Source organism: Heliangelus exortis, chromosome 1, assembly GCF_036169615.1.
Source record: "Heliangelus exortis chromosome 1, bHelExo1.hap1, whole genome shotgun sequence".
In the NCBI taxonomy this organism is placed as follows: domain Eukaryota; kingdom Metazoa; phylum Chordata; class Aves; order Apodiformes; family Trochilidae; genus Heliangelus; species Heliangelus exortis.
Window position 1 is genome coordinate 151686149 of NC_092422.1, and position 17059 is coordinate 151703207.

Genomic DNA, 17059 nt, shown 5'->3' on the forward strand with positions numbered 1-17059 from the left:
GCTGAAGAATTATTCCCCAAGTCCCTGAGGAAACTTTCCTACTGAACTATGAGATATCATTATCTTTTTCTGTCTTTTTTTTTTTTTTTTTCTTTTGTTTTGGTTTTGGTTTTGTGTTTTGGTTTTGTTGTTGTTTTTTATTTATTATCTTACTGGATGACACATTTTGTTAGTGATAGTAAAATGCTCCTTTTATTCTCTAATTGAGCTGCCACATTTTACCATACATTCCCCTAAAACAGTGAGTTCTACATTTACATTCAAACTATATGAAGAAACATTCCTTGTTTACTTTCATGTTACTATTCTAATTTTTATCTACTGAGTATTCTGTGGCAACAATCTTAGGTTCCCTCTGACTGAAATAGGTGTAATAATATCCAGGTAATCATACAGGACTATGTCAGTCAGAACAGAAGAAGGTGTCTTGCTCATGATTGTGCCTCCTGTGCTTTCTTTGCTTCTGGTCTCTTCTTTCAGCACTGACTGTTAGGTTTTTTTTAACACTTCCATTTTGGTGATTTAAGTAGTAAGAGATTTATTTAAATCCTGTCCTAACTGAACTAATCCTAATTTCAGCAGTCTCATCCTCTCTACCACCAGTCACTTCTAGTATCATCTACACTTTATCAATGATGTGTATTCTGAAACCTGATGGGAAGAAAAGGAATAGTCCAGCTCCTCGTATGCTGCATTTTCACCTCACAATAATTTAGATGTCCACACTTCTTTTTTTTTAAACACACTTTTTTTTTTTTTTTTTTTTTTTTTAACACCCTGATTATTTAAAACACTCACCAGCCTTTCTTTTCCCTGATCTGGATCAGAGAGACCCTCTTGTCTCTTTGCCAAAGTAATCCCACATTTTGGCATGGTTTTCCCAGAAGTTAAATCTGCTAAGCCGGTTTTCTTCTACAAAGTTAATTACTAGAGGCAGCCTAACTATTCCACTGGGAAATTACAGTTTTTTGAAGGAAGTTTAAAAAATATGGGAAAATTATGTTTCCCACACTTTCGTCCTACATCATTGTTCTTCTATACTGGAAAACACTTAAGAAAGTTCTAGCTTGTGGAGAAGTAGAAGTGCCTCTTTTTATTTTAAAAGTAACACATCTCTGTTTTAGTTTTACTAACCTTGGATGAATGTTACTGTCTCACTGGAAGTGTTTATTTTGAAAAAAAAAAAAATTTAAATTTTTCTTATTTTTACACATTTATAAAACAGAAAAGCTGGTATACATATAGGTAAAATAACTTGTATCTACAATTTTTATTATATATTATATATAATTACATATATATATTTGTTATTTAATTATTTAATTATTTGGTTATTAATATTATTTGTATGTATTATATAAAATTATATATGTAATTACCGTTACATATATTTCATTTGTAGTATCTAGATGTGTGCTGTCTTTTTACTAAAAGAGGAAAATGTAGGGTAGAAGGAAGATAGGAATTTGAGAATTTCACATTTTGCTTTCTTTTTTTTTCTCCTTTTAAAAAAATTATTTAGGGTACTCATCAAAGGAAGAGACTAAAACTGGAAAGTAAGAATGTAAAGTGTAATCACTTTTCATTTTGTAAATCTGTGCATGAAGACTGTTTGGCTAGCCTTCATTACCTGCTGAAAGATTCATTAGGAATTCTCAGTAGGTCTATTTATTAATTCATTTTCGACAGTTTAAATTTATTTTTCTGGCATGATCAGTCTGGATTTATTAATTTATGGGGTCTGCTAACTCCTAATTCTTTGCTACCATCCACTTAAAGCACTTTCTGAATGCCACCCTCCAAAAATCTATGACTGAAATTCAGAAAATATTTAATTTCGTGACCTACAGCACATTAATAGCCCAGATGATCTTAACAAGATTATACAGATGTTTAAAGAGAGTCATACATATGGGTCTTTGCATAAAGATGGAAAGGTGAAATATGCATGAAGACCTAAAAGTGAGGCATCACCTTAGGTTACAAGACTTAAAGGTGCTTGAATTTATGAGGTAAGAAGTCCATAATTTCTGAAAGTTGCTCCAAATTAAAGACTAAAAGCAGAAGTCCAGACTGAAAACATACGAGCAGCACAAGTTGCAGCTGTGAATTTCAGATGCACTTCAGTGAAGTTTTCTGCCTGAAAGAGCAGGTGTTTATTGTTGCTTTTTTGATGCTTCCTCTAATTATCGAGCCTGGATAGTAGTTTGCCCTTTACCACTGGTTATTTATTTTCAGTAACAGCCTCTTGTAGTGGGCATTCAACTAAAGCTTTTTGAAATCAAAGTGACTTAATGTTCACTGTCCACTTTTCTACTTTTAATTTTTTAGTTACCCTTTTCAAAGCACCCAGACAGTTAAGGGGGAGGCACAGTATCTCCCATACAGTGGTTGCATGGATTTGCCCTTTTCCAGTTCTGTTCATTCAAGTTCATTGTTCTTCTGCTGAACTGAGTTCCCTGAAACCCAGTTCTCATCTGCTGCAACTATCAATATCCTCCTTGGCTTTTCATTTGGTTCAAGCATGGCATAAACTGCTGTGCTATGTTCAGGAACAGCTGCTTCCTTGAAGGATTTGTGTCCTTATTAACAATTATCTGGGCTAAAGAAATTGTGTGATGCCTTCAGAGCCACCAGTGAAATTCCTTCCTCTTTGGGAGATTTACTGCACATGAGTTATTCAAGTGATTTCCTATCAATTTCCTGGTGCAGAGATTTCTTCCTGCCCTCTCCTATTCCCTTCTTCTCTTTCTTTTAGTCACCCTGTGATTTATTTATTTTTTTCTTGAATGTGGCTCTAGAGGCAGGAAGTTTAACAGTAAAACAGAAATAAAAGAGAGGAAAAAGATATCATGTTCACTGTCCATTTTGATTATTTTTTTATTTGTTATCTTTTTCAAAGTATAACTCTTTACAGATGTATATTTTCTCTTCCTGGTCCCATCAGAAACATTTTGTTGTAGCATTTCTTTCTCCAAAAGCTTTCAATATATATTGGTTTATTTTCAGGGGGAGCTGTTCTCTCACACAGTCGAGTGTGCATTTACATTCAGTTCTCACACACAGTCAAGCATTTTGATGCTTGCTCTTGGTATCTTTTTCTGCTTCTTCTGCACACTACACCTTTGTCCTTCATCCTTAACTGGAAAGCATACTGATATATGTAATTCATTTTAAGATTTCATCCCCTGCCCTAAGGAATTTCTTGGCCACTTAACTTCATCACTGGTTTCTCTGTTTTGCCCGATGATACACAAAACTCTTGCAACAATCCACCACTGTGTTTTTCAGATAGACATCTCTTACTGAAAAAGACCTGTTAGCTAAATAATCAGTATGTATAGGATACAAGCTACTTGTCCTGTTTATTTTAAGGCAACTTTTAGGTCTGAGTTTTAAATCTTTTTTCTCAGGACTGGTGGTCAGTCAGAAAACAAGAAGCATTTGTCTGGCAGTACCTGTTAACAAGAAGAATTGCTTCAATCTCCTCGTGAATTAACTCTCAACTGTTTTATCAATAGGGTTAGTAATAAACTCTTAACAAACCTGGAAAATTTGATAGTCTTAGAAAACACTATAAGGCATCAGGAATGCTGAAACTTGCTCTTTCAAATATAGGTATTGAACGTGAAGTATATAAAGAGGTTAAATCCACCTTAACATTGTTAGGTAGGCTGGTTGCTGGTGATTCTAGCAAAACACTTTATATGTGTCTGCATAGAGCATCCTAATGCAGCTCAGAAGGTGTCTGAGCTGGACCCAGTAGTACTTTTTAGCTAAGACAGTATAAGATGCACGTGGCTGCACCAGGACAATGTTTGAAGCTATTGAAGACATACATGTTCTTAAAGCAGTTTGCATCTTTCAGGGAGGATCTTATTTTTTAATTCTTCTAAAATACACAATGAGATGACTGTACAAAATGGCTGGAATTCTGTGACAAGTCAATAAATACTGTGATCAGACTGCAGAAATCTACTGATCACAGCAGAGACTTGGGCACTGCAGCCAGAGAGAAAACCATCGAGAGATGCCTAGAACCAGTGTCTGCTTTCCCATCATGAGTCTTTTTTCTTCATGCCAATTTTCTTGTAACAAGGTAAGCTTCCAAATTAGACCCAGTGGCAATACATGCTGCAAATACTAGGTCTACATTAGGAACTGTAACCTCAGCTGTCAACATTTGTGTTAGCTGTACTGTCACCTACCATAGCAATCCAATGTGACCAGGTGTAATCAACTCTCCGTGATCTGCAAACTCACTATTTTCAATTTTCCCACAACGAAAGGGATTTTGGTAAACCACATTCCCTAGCACTTTGTATGGGAAATGGGGCACAAGTCAGTAGTTTCTATGGCTCAGTTTACATGGGGAAACTAGATGTTAGCAGAATGATTAATCAGAGCCCTTAGCTTAGGGGAGGATTACAACTTGTTTTCTATCATAGCCTTTAAGCGTGATTAAATCTCAATGTAACCAATTCAATTACTGACAGGCACAGATAAATCTTTCAGAATAGGCCAGTCCAATCTATGAACTATTTCTTTTACTACTGATTAAAATAGCAAGTATGTCCAACACTGATTTTACTGGAAAGCTAACATTACAGCTCTGATAATAAAAAGTAATTATAACAGCAAAGTTGGTATATGCATAAAAAGAAGTAACTTAATGAATAAATGGAATAAGTGGACCATAATGGTTTAAGAACTGCCCTCAGTTACCTAAGGAGTTCATGAAATTCCTCTAGTCTGCTGTTTCTACCTCTAGAGATAGACAATATAAAATAACATGAGGAAAACTGTAATCAGAAATGAGGTTTCAGATTCATAGTTAGAAAATTTTTTATGCAGTAGATATCTCAAACAGCAGCAGAAATACCAGAAAATAGAGCTCAAACTTCATTATCTGGTCATCAAACCAGATAGTCATTTGGTTGGAGAATGCAGGTCAAAAATACTAGTTGCATATTTTGAATGTCCAGGCCATGTGGGTTATGAGTCAAGGATGCTCAGAGCATTCAGGAATCTTTGTATTAATGGGATAAGTTAAAACTAAATTCAGACCAGTTTACCTAATACTATGTCCAGTTCAATTTTGAAAACCTCCTGGGATCATTTCTTCAGGAAACCTGTTTTAGTATTTAATTATCATGATATTGAAGGGGGTTTTGTTTTGTTTTGTTTTTCTTATGACCAGTAAGAAACTCCTGTTTCAATTTTCTCTCTTCTTGACTGGATCCTCCTGTTTCGTAACACCCTATAGATACTATAAGATTGCTGTTTGGTCTCCTGAAAACCTTCTCATCTTCTGGTCAAACAAGCACACCTTCCTTAGCATCTCCTTATAGGCAAGTGCTCTAACCCCTAAATATTTTGATGGCACTCTTCTGAACTTGCTCCACATTTCTGTGTTCATCCTTTTACTAGAGATGTATCAGTATCAGGCAGAGTTTCTATATTTCTCCTTTGCAGATAATACTTACTTCCACTTTCTCACCAAAGACTCCCTCAATAAAACAAATAGAAACCAGAAAAGTTTCTTGAACAATTTGACGTAGTTTTGCCAGTGAAAATTCAGGTGCTGCAGCTGTCATTGAAGTTGATGTGAAAACTGCTGCCAGGTCCAGCAAGTGAAGTATTTCTATTTTATTCAAGGCTCAGAATTATTGCTGTTATGAGGTCACTTAAAATATATTTACATAATTTAGATTCTGTGCTTGTTGACTGTCATGTCCTATAACAGGTTTGTGATGGAAGTGACATCATTCAATATTTTGATTAGTAACCAGTATGATGGGATAGAGAATATGTCCATTTTCTAGTAGGGGCCTATTATAAGAGTTTTTGACTGTGTTAAAAAGTTGGGATTAGCAGTGATAGGTAGTTTTTCAGAAAGGGATCTGAGAGTTACACTACAGAAAAGTTGAATACAACTTGATAGAATATTGAATTGGAAAGTGTGAAGTAATCCTTTTGGTTCATGTGACACCAGTAAAAACTTTAGCTGGAATATTTTCAACATTTTACTTTTAAAAAGATGTGGATAAGAAGTCCAGAGAATCTGCAAGGAGTCCATAGAAAAGCAATTAAAATTATCAGACATCTGGAAAACAAGACTTAAGAGGAAAGGTGGAAATTATAGTCATGAGAAGATTGAAGAAAATCATAATAACAGTAGGCAAATACGATTGCAGCTTCTGTAAGGAAGACAGGATCTTCATGTTCCCTAAGGAAAGAACAAGACTTAATAGGATGAAAGCACAGCAAGGTTAGATTAGACATTAACAAAAAAAAAAAAACACAAAAAAAAAAAACCAAAAAAAAACCCCAGAGGAGGTACTGCACCAGGAATTTGATGGGGAGGTTGGGGAAAGTTGGGGAAGAACTCTGTCACTAAAAATCTTTAAGAACAGGATTAATAAACATCTCAGAAGCATGTTTATGGATGATCTTGTCCTGGTAAACAGAAAGATGGAGGATGTCTTGTGGTCCCCTTTCCAGGCATATATTTATGACTGTGTGCTTGCTTGACATTAACTGTATTGAGCAGTTTTTCATTGTGTTGTTCTTTAATATATGAAAGGAATACACTTGGTCATGTTCTTTTTCTGTGTCTAGAAATATGAATAATTACTGTGATTAGCTATTTTCACTTGGCTTAGAGAAATAAGCCCTCTTTTTCCTTTATTTCATGTGAGTATGTTCTTCTTTTGGCTTTTGATACAGAGAAACAGATACCAGCATTCAAACGCTCCATAAAAGCTTTTCCTGTTTTACTGGATACATTTAAATTCCATGTAGTCATAGTGAATATTATGAGTCACTCTTGACTCAGCCAAAATGGTTTTAAAGCAGTCAGGGAATATATGAAGTCATATGCTGCTGAGCAGCTGTTTTTTTAATTGCAAACCGTTCTGTATGGTTTCCTCAGCCACTGTCTCCTGTGTTTGTATGACAACTTGGACTACATCTGTTTCCATTTCATTGTATGACTGTGTGTGACTTGAACTTTTCCATAACCACACTATTAGGAAGTGTAGAACCAGAGTAAAGGTCATTAGTTATTGTCTCCCATGCTTTTTCTACTTAACATAAAAGGAAAGCATGTATCATTCTTGGATGTTCTGGACTGTGAGATTCATAGTAGGAAAAACTAAAACCATTGCTACAAGCTTTGTTAACAAGTTTACATCTAGTGTTTCATAACAAATCCTGATTATCTTACTGGTTTTCTTGGAAGGCAGCATATTTCTAGTTTACAGTGAAGTCCCAGTAAATGTTCCCATCACCCCAGACAAAGTTTATTTTTGCATGATGAACTTTTCAGTTGCTTGAGGTTTCCTTTCTTTCCTCCCTCTCATGACATATCATCCAAACATTCTTAATCTCCAGAGGAGAACTGTAAAACACATTCTCATGAAAATCTTAATCTCTGAAAGCAGTACACAAGAGAGAATTAATAAAAACACTGTAAAACTAGCCTTGCTGCCCACTGAAATACTCGGGTAAACTCTTTTGTCACAGACATAGTAAAGTAGGAGTCTTTAACATCCCTGACTGCAATCAGACTCTGTTATAAATGGAGGTATTACCTTTTTGATGGATTTCTATTATAAATCCACGAGGCTCATCAATCTCATCTAGGTCTCTAGCGAGAAAAAAAAAATGTGCTATCCATGATAAGATAACTTCAATGATTTTGGGAGGCTTATTTGCTGTACATTTTTGTTCTATCTCGGGCCACACCAGTTCTCTCAATGAGTTTTTTATGTTCTAGAAATCCTAGTACCTGACATTGCCATGGTACAGTAGAGGTCATTCAACAATGCTTCAAATCTGTATTTATATCTAGTGCACTGTAAAGAAGAAAAAGGGCTTTTGGTCTTGTACAGAGATATGGCTTTGACTTGAAAACACTTTATTTTACCATTTTTGCTGAATTCATGCTAGTTTTTCGTTATTTTGATGGAAGCATAAAGTTGTAACAGGTACAGATTTTAGGCCAAGGGGCTCTTTTCCCATTGTCTGTAAACAGTGTGTTTGAATATCCTATGGATGTAAAGTGTTAGAGGGCTTAGCTGTGATTTTGAGACGATATTTTAGAGTAAAAAGTATTTCATGTTTATATCATATTGATATCTTTTATATAACACCATGTGAGCAAGCTATGTGATTCATTTATGTCCATATCAGCAATGTCTTTGTTAGTTATTATCACCAGGTCTTTGGGTGCACAACATGTCTTCTGACTAAGTGCCATTATGTGGCTATGTGCCACAAAGAAGGCTGTCAGTTAGAGGTATATTGTTTTAAATAGGTATATTGTTTTAAGTCCTATGAGGTGAGGCTGAGGAAACTGGGGGTGTTCAGCCTGGAGGAGGCTCAGGGGAGACCTCATCACTCTCTACAACTCCCTGAAAGGAGGGTGTAGCCAGGGGGGGGTTGGTCTCTTCCCCAGGCAACTCTCAGCAAGACAAGAGGGCACGGTCTCAAGTTGTGCCAGGGGAGGTTTAGGTTGGATATTAGAAAGAATTTCTTTATGGAGAGGGTGATCAGGCATTGGAATGGGCTGCCCAGGGAAGTGGTGGATTCTCCGTCCCTGGAGATGTTTAAAAGAGACTGGATGTGGCACTCAGTGCCATGGTCTGGTAACTGCAGCGGTAGTGGATCAAGGGTTGGACTTGATGATCTCTGAGGTCCCTTCCAACCCAGCCAATTCTATGATTCTAAGATTCTATGATTCTATGAAATACAGAAATACAAGCTGTGCATGGGACTGAGCTTCATTTGCACAGATGTGTGTGAAAAATTGAAATGCTCATGCAACACCAGGGCAAGCATTGCTTTTTTTCTTACATAGGCTAAAACAGCCTCTCTTGTTTGCTGATGTAAATTTTCCCATGCATCATGAACAGTTGCTTGACTTGGCTGTTTGTAATGTTGCTGGTGTAGTTTTTAGGCTATCTCCTTCTATGTTTTTGTATTCTAAAGGAGTCTGTGAAAATATTTTGCATCTATATGCAGACATTTAGCCCTGTCGATTGGTTTTTCAGAATCCTTAATGTTCTCTTCAGTGAGTAAGCATCTCCTCCTATTGAAACTGGGCTTTATTAGTATCATGGGAAATGGTTGTGTTGTTCCTTCTACTGGGTCTTGTCTCCTATGCCAATTTGGTTTTATATGTTTGTTTGTTGTGGTTTTGTTGGTTGTTTTTTTTTTTTAATTTCAATTGCAAAGCATTCCATTTATGAGCATCCAGCTTACACACACACAGGAACAGAGCTTCAGCCTCTGACTGATTGGAGGGGTTACCTTGTGGGAGAGGCTCTGATGTTGCAAGTCCTCATGGAAAACTAGGGAAAGCAAATTTCTAGATTGTGTTTTGTGGGTTAACAAGGGATGAAAGGCCTGCTACCCTAGAAGACAGTATTAAATTAAACAGCATTAAAAATTTAAGAACCTTGTAAAACAGCTGAAAATCATCATTTCAAAATAAAATTGATCTATAAATAATATCAATAGTAAAATATCACTTACATGTTCAAGGAGATCCTTCAGCAGCAATAGTAAGAAAATTTACTGGTGTTGCAATCATTGTGTTATGTGGAAGTTGGCCCACAGCCCAATCCAGCAATGTTAAACACAATATTTCTTCCAGTAATGTAGTTTCTGATTTCAGTGTCTGTTTTCAGCTCAAGTAGCTTAATGCCCACAGGAAGGGCTATGGTTTCCTAGTGTAGCTCTGTCTCTTGATATAGTTGGACATCAACCACCAAATACCAACTTTGATCATAATAGATCATATGAAACCTTTATGGCAGTAGTTTTGACTTGGAGTATTTTAGCCTGAAAATGTAAATGCAGAAAAGAAACAAATTTCATTTTTAAACGTTCTCAAGATGCCACAGTTTTAAACCAGGAATTAGATTGGACTTGTCTGGAGATAAGTGAAAATGTTAACATTGTTAATTTTCTGGCTCTATTTCTCTTCCTTATTGACTTCAACAAATTGACTTCTGTGACCTTAATTGCATCAATTTATTTAATACTTAATGTCTATTCTAAATACCACTGTTAAACAGAAGATAAGATAAGCTAAAAGATGAACAAAGGAATGAAGTTTCTGGGAAAATCTTCTTCTCTGAATTCAGTAATGGACACAGGTTTGTAATTATCTGCAAGCCAAAGCACAAAACTACACAATTTCTGTGTAACAGTTATACTGATGTGTAACTGTCACACTGTGAGCTCACATCATGCATAAAACAGAAAAATCTGGAAGGAAAGAATAGAAGTGGCTATTGTGGTCCTTTATCATTCCTAGTATTACCTACCTGGAAAGGAATACTATATTTAAAAACTTATTAATGACTTGGGCTGCTTTGAGGTGAATGACAGCCATAGAAGATCTTCCTTCAAAGTTAGCTTCTATGTAAAGCATAAGCAATCTCCAGACATAAGAAAGGGAAGGCCACATGAACATTTCTTATGACTAAAACTTCTAACTGCAGCCTTGAAACTCACAGCAACTTGACTTTCTTTCTGTGATAGCAGAAGGCAGTCATTTTATAGGAAAATGAAGAAAATTCCTAGGAAAGCTTCTCCGTCTCCTTTATGAATGAATCAGCAAGAAGAGTGAGTTCAAACTCAGCCCATATTTGAGGTTTTAGCAAGAAACAGAGATCTTCAAATTTGTTTCTGCATTCAGGCTTCTCAAGATTTTCTTTTGAATTAAGGGTTAATGCTCTGTATGTATTTTCCTTGGAATACAGCCCTCTAATCTGTTTACATGACTCTGTATACACAGTTGTGGTGAGTAAATCACTGCAGTATTTTGTCTGTGTAAGGATGCAGTATATCAGGCCTTTCTGCACCTATCAAATGATGGGATTGTTAGCAGAAGCATGGCTAATCTGTTCTCATCTGCAGTAGCATGCCATAGCCACAACCTATGCTAGCTGATAAGAAGAAAAAAAATCAAAACTTGGTGTCAGATTCTGCACCTCATTTACTCTAGAATGAATAGAGAGTAACTGTAGAAAAAATGAAAATGTATTTAGGTTTCTTCTGTTGTAACTCAGGTCAGAAACATCCCTTCAGAATGGTATATATTTAATGCTAGCATCATAGGTTTTGGGGGGTTTTTGTTGTTGTTGGATTGTGGCATTGTAGGATTTTTTCTTAAATTCACTTCTTGCCTAGTAGGGAGTTGATATTTATATCACATCCTCTTTGTAAGCAACTTTTAAATATTGCAGTACCAGGAGAGCGCTTGTTTCTGCAGTCACTTTCAGGCTGGAGTCAAGAAATATAAATGATGAGAGTTTAGAAAGAAAAGCAAAGAGACAGGAAAAAAAACACACATTCCAGCTCCAAATTTGTTCACTTGTTGGTGAAGGAAGCTCATACTTCGAGACCCATCTCTGCCTCAATTAGTCAGTGACACCAGGCCAAGTAATAGAGCTGTCTTCATTGAGAAAGAGAGAGATGAAATAACGAGGAGGTAATACTAGAGAAGCAAATTTGAATAATGAGTTACAAATATTAACTGTCTTGCATGATATGCTGTTTCTTGTGAAATTTCTCTTGTAATTGTCCTCTCTTTAAGGGATCGAGCTCCTTTCATCTTCACATCAGAGATGGAGTACTTCATCACAGAAGGTGGAAAAAACCCACAGCGTTTTCAAGAGTTTGTGGAGCTTTGCTGTCGAGCTTATAATATAGTCAGGAAACACAGCCAGTTACTCTTGAACCTGCTGGAGATGGTAAGAAGTTTGAGGATGATTCCACAAATCAGTTTCCTCTGGTGTCCTCTTCCCTTTTACCACTTTGCTACCTCCAGTAATACTGTGATTTGAAGAATGATCAGCTGCTCTGCTGGAAATGTTAGTGCTGACACTTCCTGTGCAAAAAGCTATCCAATTCCAGTACTCATTTCTGAAAAAAGAAAAGATGCTTGATTTTTTTTTTTTCTTTTAATGCATTTCTTTTGTACAAAAGAGCAGAAAACTGCGAAAGCTGCCTGGTCTGTTTCACATTCAGTAATTTCACTCAGGCTTTTATCTAGGTCTTCTAATAATCATTTACCAGTCCTGTTCATGGTTACAGCAGAACAAAATAAACCAAATATTTCATAGAGTGGGTGATGTAGCAATGCCTCCTAGCATGGCAGCTAACAGCAATGCCATTAGAATGTTTGTTTGCACATTTCCACACTCCCTTCTTAGAGTGGAAAACACAGGAAATAGGGAGCACTACCCAACTTTAAAAATCCTTTTGTACAGCCCTTTAAGACCTCTCAGAGTTTTGATTATTCTTGCTGATTCACACTCTGTGGCAGATTCCATAACCATTTTATGCCTCTATTTGCTTAGTGTGTGAAAGGTTAATAATTTTCCCTCTTTGCAAGTACAACGAGAATATTAAATTAATTAATATTTGCTAAGTTGCTTGGCTAAGATATTCATCTAAGACTTAATGTCCCTGTGCAAAACCTAGATGACTTGTCTGTGTGTGAAAAAAAATCAGCACAACTTTATGAGCAGAACCCCTGCTAAGGTTGGAGTACAGCCCTGAAGATGGTCTGTAAACACTGCTCTGTCATTTCCAACTTTTGCAGTGGGGAGGATAGAAATGGAAAGAATTTGCTCATCTTGTTTCTCACTTGTCTGTGCAGTGCTACAGTGATTGAGTCCCCCGTGTGGGACAGGAGAGATTGCCTCAGCTCCCTTACCCCTGCAATGCAAAACTTCATTCCCCTCTAAAGCATAATTTTGCACTGCATGCAGTGCCTGGCACAGTTGTGGGAGATACTGCCTAAGAGCCTCTGGAAAACTCGGGAGCATCCATGCTTTGTCATGCTGAACAGGATGCTTAAAACCCCATGCTGCAAATACAAGTACATCTTCTGCCCACCTCTTTGTCCCCAGTGCAGTCCTTTTTTCTGTAATCAGCAGAGATAATGATGTTAGATTATCCTGGTATAAGAGGGACAGGGAGCACTAGGAAAATGTTCCCAGCAGGAGCTCTGAAATACCTAGCTATCTCTGCCTGGATATAGCTCAGCTTTGTCTGTATTCAGGACATGCTGCAATCTCTTTTGTTTCTGCTGATGTTTAAGGAGAATAGTAATAGTGCTGAGCTACAGATATACTTTAACTTTTGTCAACAGGCTTCAGTTCAGTCAGTTGTGTTGCATTTCATAACTGAAAAATAACTGGCAACTTACTTGCATCCCACTGATGAGCATTTTATATCAAAAGGCAATGAAACAGGGCAAGTTTGCAAACACTTTTTTGCAAGTGATGTTTGGAAGGATGAGTCTGGTTTTGCACTTGAAATGGGTCGTTGGTTGGAAACTTAGTTATCAAAATATTTTCATTTTATGCATCATATCTAAAAAAGTAAATAGACTGTGAAGAAGTTGCATTTTTAATAGATTTCCATGCAAAGTATCAGATGTTATCATGAAGTGGCAAGGTGAACTAACCACTGCCTAGTTGTATCAGTGACAATCTAAGATTTCTCTCACTATCTGGATATCTGCATCATTAATATTTCTTCCTGTTCACACATTCTGCTTTCTGGAATGCTACTTATAAAACATGGCTAAAAAATCTAAGAAAACTGTTTTTTAAAAGCACAGTATTTAACAGGAGTGGCAAACTGTTCTCTGGATAGTCAGTGACTTAGCGGTTTCTAGCAAACTGTGATTATGAACAACAGGTTAGGATTTTTGACCCAGTTTGGGGCTTGATGCTTTTTCTTGGTGGTGAGCAGCATTTTTCTAGAGCTGTACTGACATTTGCTACTGGAAGCATAATCCATGAAGTCTGCATGACTTTCAAAAGCAGAAATGTGTGGAAAACACAAGAGCGTGCTGGCAGAGTTCAGCTGCATAAATGCCTGAAGTTCATCAGCTTTGCTCTCATTAAAGAATCAATGTGAACAATCATAAAGAGGGTGATCACAGGACACAAACACTTCTCAATTAGCTTAAAAAAGAAACTTGAAAAATACAGTGCTGGTATAAAAATTTTTTTTAGGTAGAAAATTGTTAAAATGAGCTAGACACTAGACAGCAAGGAATTGATCCACCTGCCTCTGTTTTGACAAGCAACAGATGAACCAAAAAGTATAAAACTGGAGACAGTGCCTAGACAGAGCTGATTTAAGACTGAAGAACCCCATCTCCCCATACAAATTATTTCACCCTTCAACATCTCAGAAACATTATTTGAGAGTAGAGGATCAGGAAACACCCTCATTTTGGAGAACTAGTACATGGAAATCACATGCCAAAGAGTATCCATTTTTCATGAGAAGGCAGACTGAGCATCCCACATCAGCTCTGAATTCAGCCCCCAGGGGAACACAGGCAGCTCCACTGAGTGAGCCAAAAGGCCTGGGATAGGTCTAAGTGTGGTAGGTCAATATATACACGTGGCTGGATGAGGGGAGCAATGCAGCAACTTAAACTTAAGCATCTGGTGACATTTGAGTTGCCCTGGGCAACCTGTAGTTGTTTTCTGAGCAGTTGTTCCATGTCTCTTCTAGTATCTAGTTTCACTAGCCACAGTTTTCAGCAGGTCCCTCCATCAGGGGACTGGAAATGTGAAATATATGCTTCAAGGAGAAAAAGGAGTAAAGCACTATTGTAAGCCTCTGAAGAGACTCTCTTGCAGCCCGTAAAGTACTGTGTGGTACTGCCCAGCCAAAGATGTGTTTTTTGCTTCATCAAATGGTTTTCCATCTTGTGCAATGCAGAGGACCTAGAAAAAACAATCCTCTTTTTCAGTTGCACTTACAGATCATTCAGATTACATTCGTATCTGGCATTGTTCCCTTTTCTAATGCAGGCCAAGAAGCTTAATTTGCCTGTGCAGCCACTCTTTTTCTTTTTTTTTTTTTTTTTTTTTTTTTTTTTTTTATAAAAAGCAGCAGGAGTCGTTTTCATCTTTTATAAATGTGTTGAAGGCTTACAGATAAATGGCATTGTGTGTCCTTAAGTGCTGAATGTTGTTTTTGTCCCTGCTCTCAACTCACTTAAATTCACCTCATTGAGCTTTCTCATTTTCTCTGCTCCTTGCTAGCTAGAATTCTGTGAGACAGCAATCTAATTGTCCAGCACTAGTATAGATTGAGTCAGATAAGAAGCATGATTTTCCTCCTAATGACCAAAATAAAATATAAAAAATACTGAAACTTGACTTGAAAATATTTAGTAGGTTTGAAGGAATAAGGAAAACACCCTTCCATCTTGTTTCCCTTTGCTCTAGTCACTTTTCAGCAAAACCTTAAAAAAATATAGTGTTTCCTTTCTTCTTTGCTGGTATACACAAAACTCAGTGGATCTTTCTGTCTGAGGGCGACATAAATATCAGTAAAGAATTCACAACAGTGACCGCAAATTCAGATGCATTTCCTTCTGAGCAATGTGAAGGAGTGATTTTATTTTTTTTTCTCCATTGCACACAAAGCATCACTCTTGACTTGCTGTGACTGCTGAGAAAAATCAGTAGGTTTTGAAGTGGTCAAAATTATTTTTGCTGTTGATATTTTAATACACCTGGAGATTGCTGTATGGGCAGTTGAACACCATCACTTGTCTATCCTGTTTGTAGTGTTACTTTGCAAGGGGAATATTAGCATTATTTCTCTTTTGAGCCTAAACTGGACAACTAACTGGAACAGGTCTGTCCCACATCCATGAAGAATGTTATGCTTCTATAGAGGTCTGTTCTCTGGGCCCAAGCCAGGGCTCCTGCTATGAATTGATGTCTAAAGGAACCTTCCTCCTCTATTGACTATAAAAGGAGTGAATCTATGATCCCATTGCAGGAGGAGTCCAGAGCAGTGATGGTGGAAACAGTAGTTAGAAATAAGAAGGTGATGTTGCACTAAATTGGATTAGGACTGCAGTGAGCTTCAGAGAAACTTGGTTACCTATGGCTCAGGTGGCTGAATTCATCACCACTAGAAAGCTATGAATGAAGCTTAGCAAAGCACACATTAATATTATGATAATTGGAGAGGAAATAAATAACTAAAATGTTTCAGTGATTGTGACCCAGCTTCTTCTCAGCACCTCAGTGTGAAGGTTTACAATGAAATATATTCACATGTGTTCCAGGCATTGCTCTAGCATCAGTTCACTTTTCAGGTCAGCAAAACTTTGTGTTTTACAAGTCTTTTTGGTGTAAAACCTTTCTTTTCTCAGTTGACCCCTTTTAATTTAAGTTTCCTTTTATCAGTTATCAGTTAGTGAGCTAATGATGTGTCTTTAAGATGCTGCATGCAGGATTGCCTGAGCTCAACAGCATTCAGGATTTGAAGTATGTGTACGATAACCTCCGTCCTGAGGACTCAGACCTCCAGGCTACAAGCTACTTTACAAGGTAAAACCAGAATAAAAAGAAAGTAATTTTTCTGTTTTATTAAGAGGTTGTAATCAGTTGAATTACAGAAAAGGATAATTGGTCTTCATATATTTACTTCAAAAAAGTCCTTTGTTTGTGCATGTTGTAACCACTCTTCTCCATTTACTGGCAGAAACTGTTGAGCATTTGTGGTAAACTTGTAACAGGTCACTGATTCAGTACCTAGAGATTTCTTTCTTGTTGCTTTCATGTTGAAACTATCCCAGCTTATTTCTAGTCAGCTTTTCTCTCTGCTTTTAAATTCAGCAGCTACATGCAAAAGGATCTGGAATGCATTAAAAAAGGTTCAGCTTGCTAATGGACTGAGTGAGGACCTGGAATCCCTGCATTCTATTCCCTTTTCTGTTCTTCTTTTGACCTTCTGTGTTGCTTCAGGCAAGTTAATTCCCTCTGTTAGCTATAGTTCCTCCATCTGCAAAATAGTAATGATTTTTCTTTTTAAGCACTTAACAGATCTATCAGAGAAAGGCATTGTGTGTGAATAGACGTATGTTTAAAGCTTGATTTGTGTTAGGATAATGAAACCTTTCACTTGTTTGTGATAATAACTGAGGATTACTGATGAGGAGCTGCAGATGACCTGTATAAAATCACTTTGAAGTGCTCAGCCCTGATCT

General features: G+C 37.0%; 1 protein-coding gene across 8 annotated transcripts in view; it reads left to right on the top strand.

Annotated features, from left to right (window-relative positions):
- PIK3C2G (phosphatidylinositol-4-phosphate 3-kinase catalytic subunit type 2 gamma) overlaps nt 1-17059 on the top strand; it is a 201526-nt gene that overhangs the window by 132542 nt on the left and 51925 nt on the right. For 7 of the 8 annotated variants that reach the window (XR_011723791.1, XM_071733024.1, XM_071733023.1 and 4 more), the window contains 2 exons: nt 11612-11768; nt 16291-16400. Coding sequence is in view for 7 of the 8 variants with exons in the window: in XM_071733024.1 (XP_071589125.1) it covers nt 11612-11768; nt 16291-16400 (267 nt within the window). In the remaining variant the exon portion in view is untranslated. Of the gene's footprint in view, nt 1-11611; nt 11769-16290; nt 16401-16688; nt 16845-17059 lie in introns of those variants that run through there. The other variant, XM_071733025.1, reaches the window with a different exon arrangement.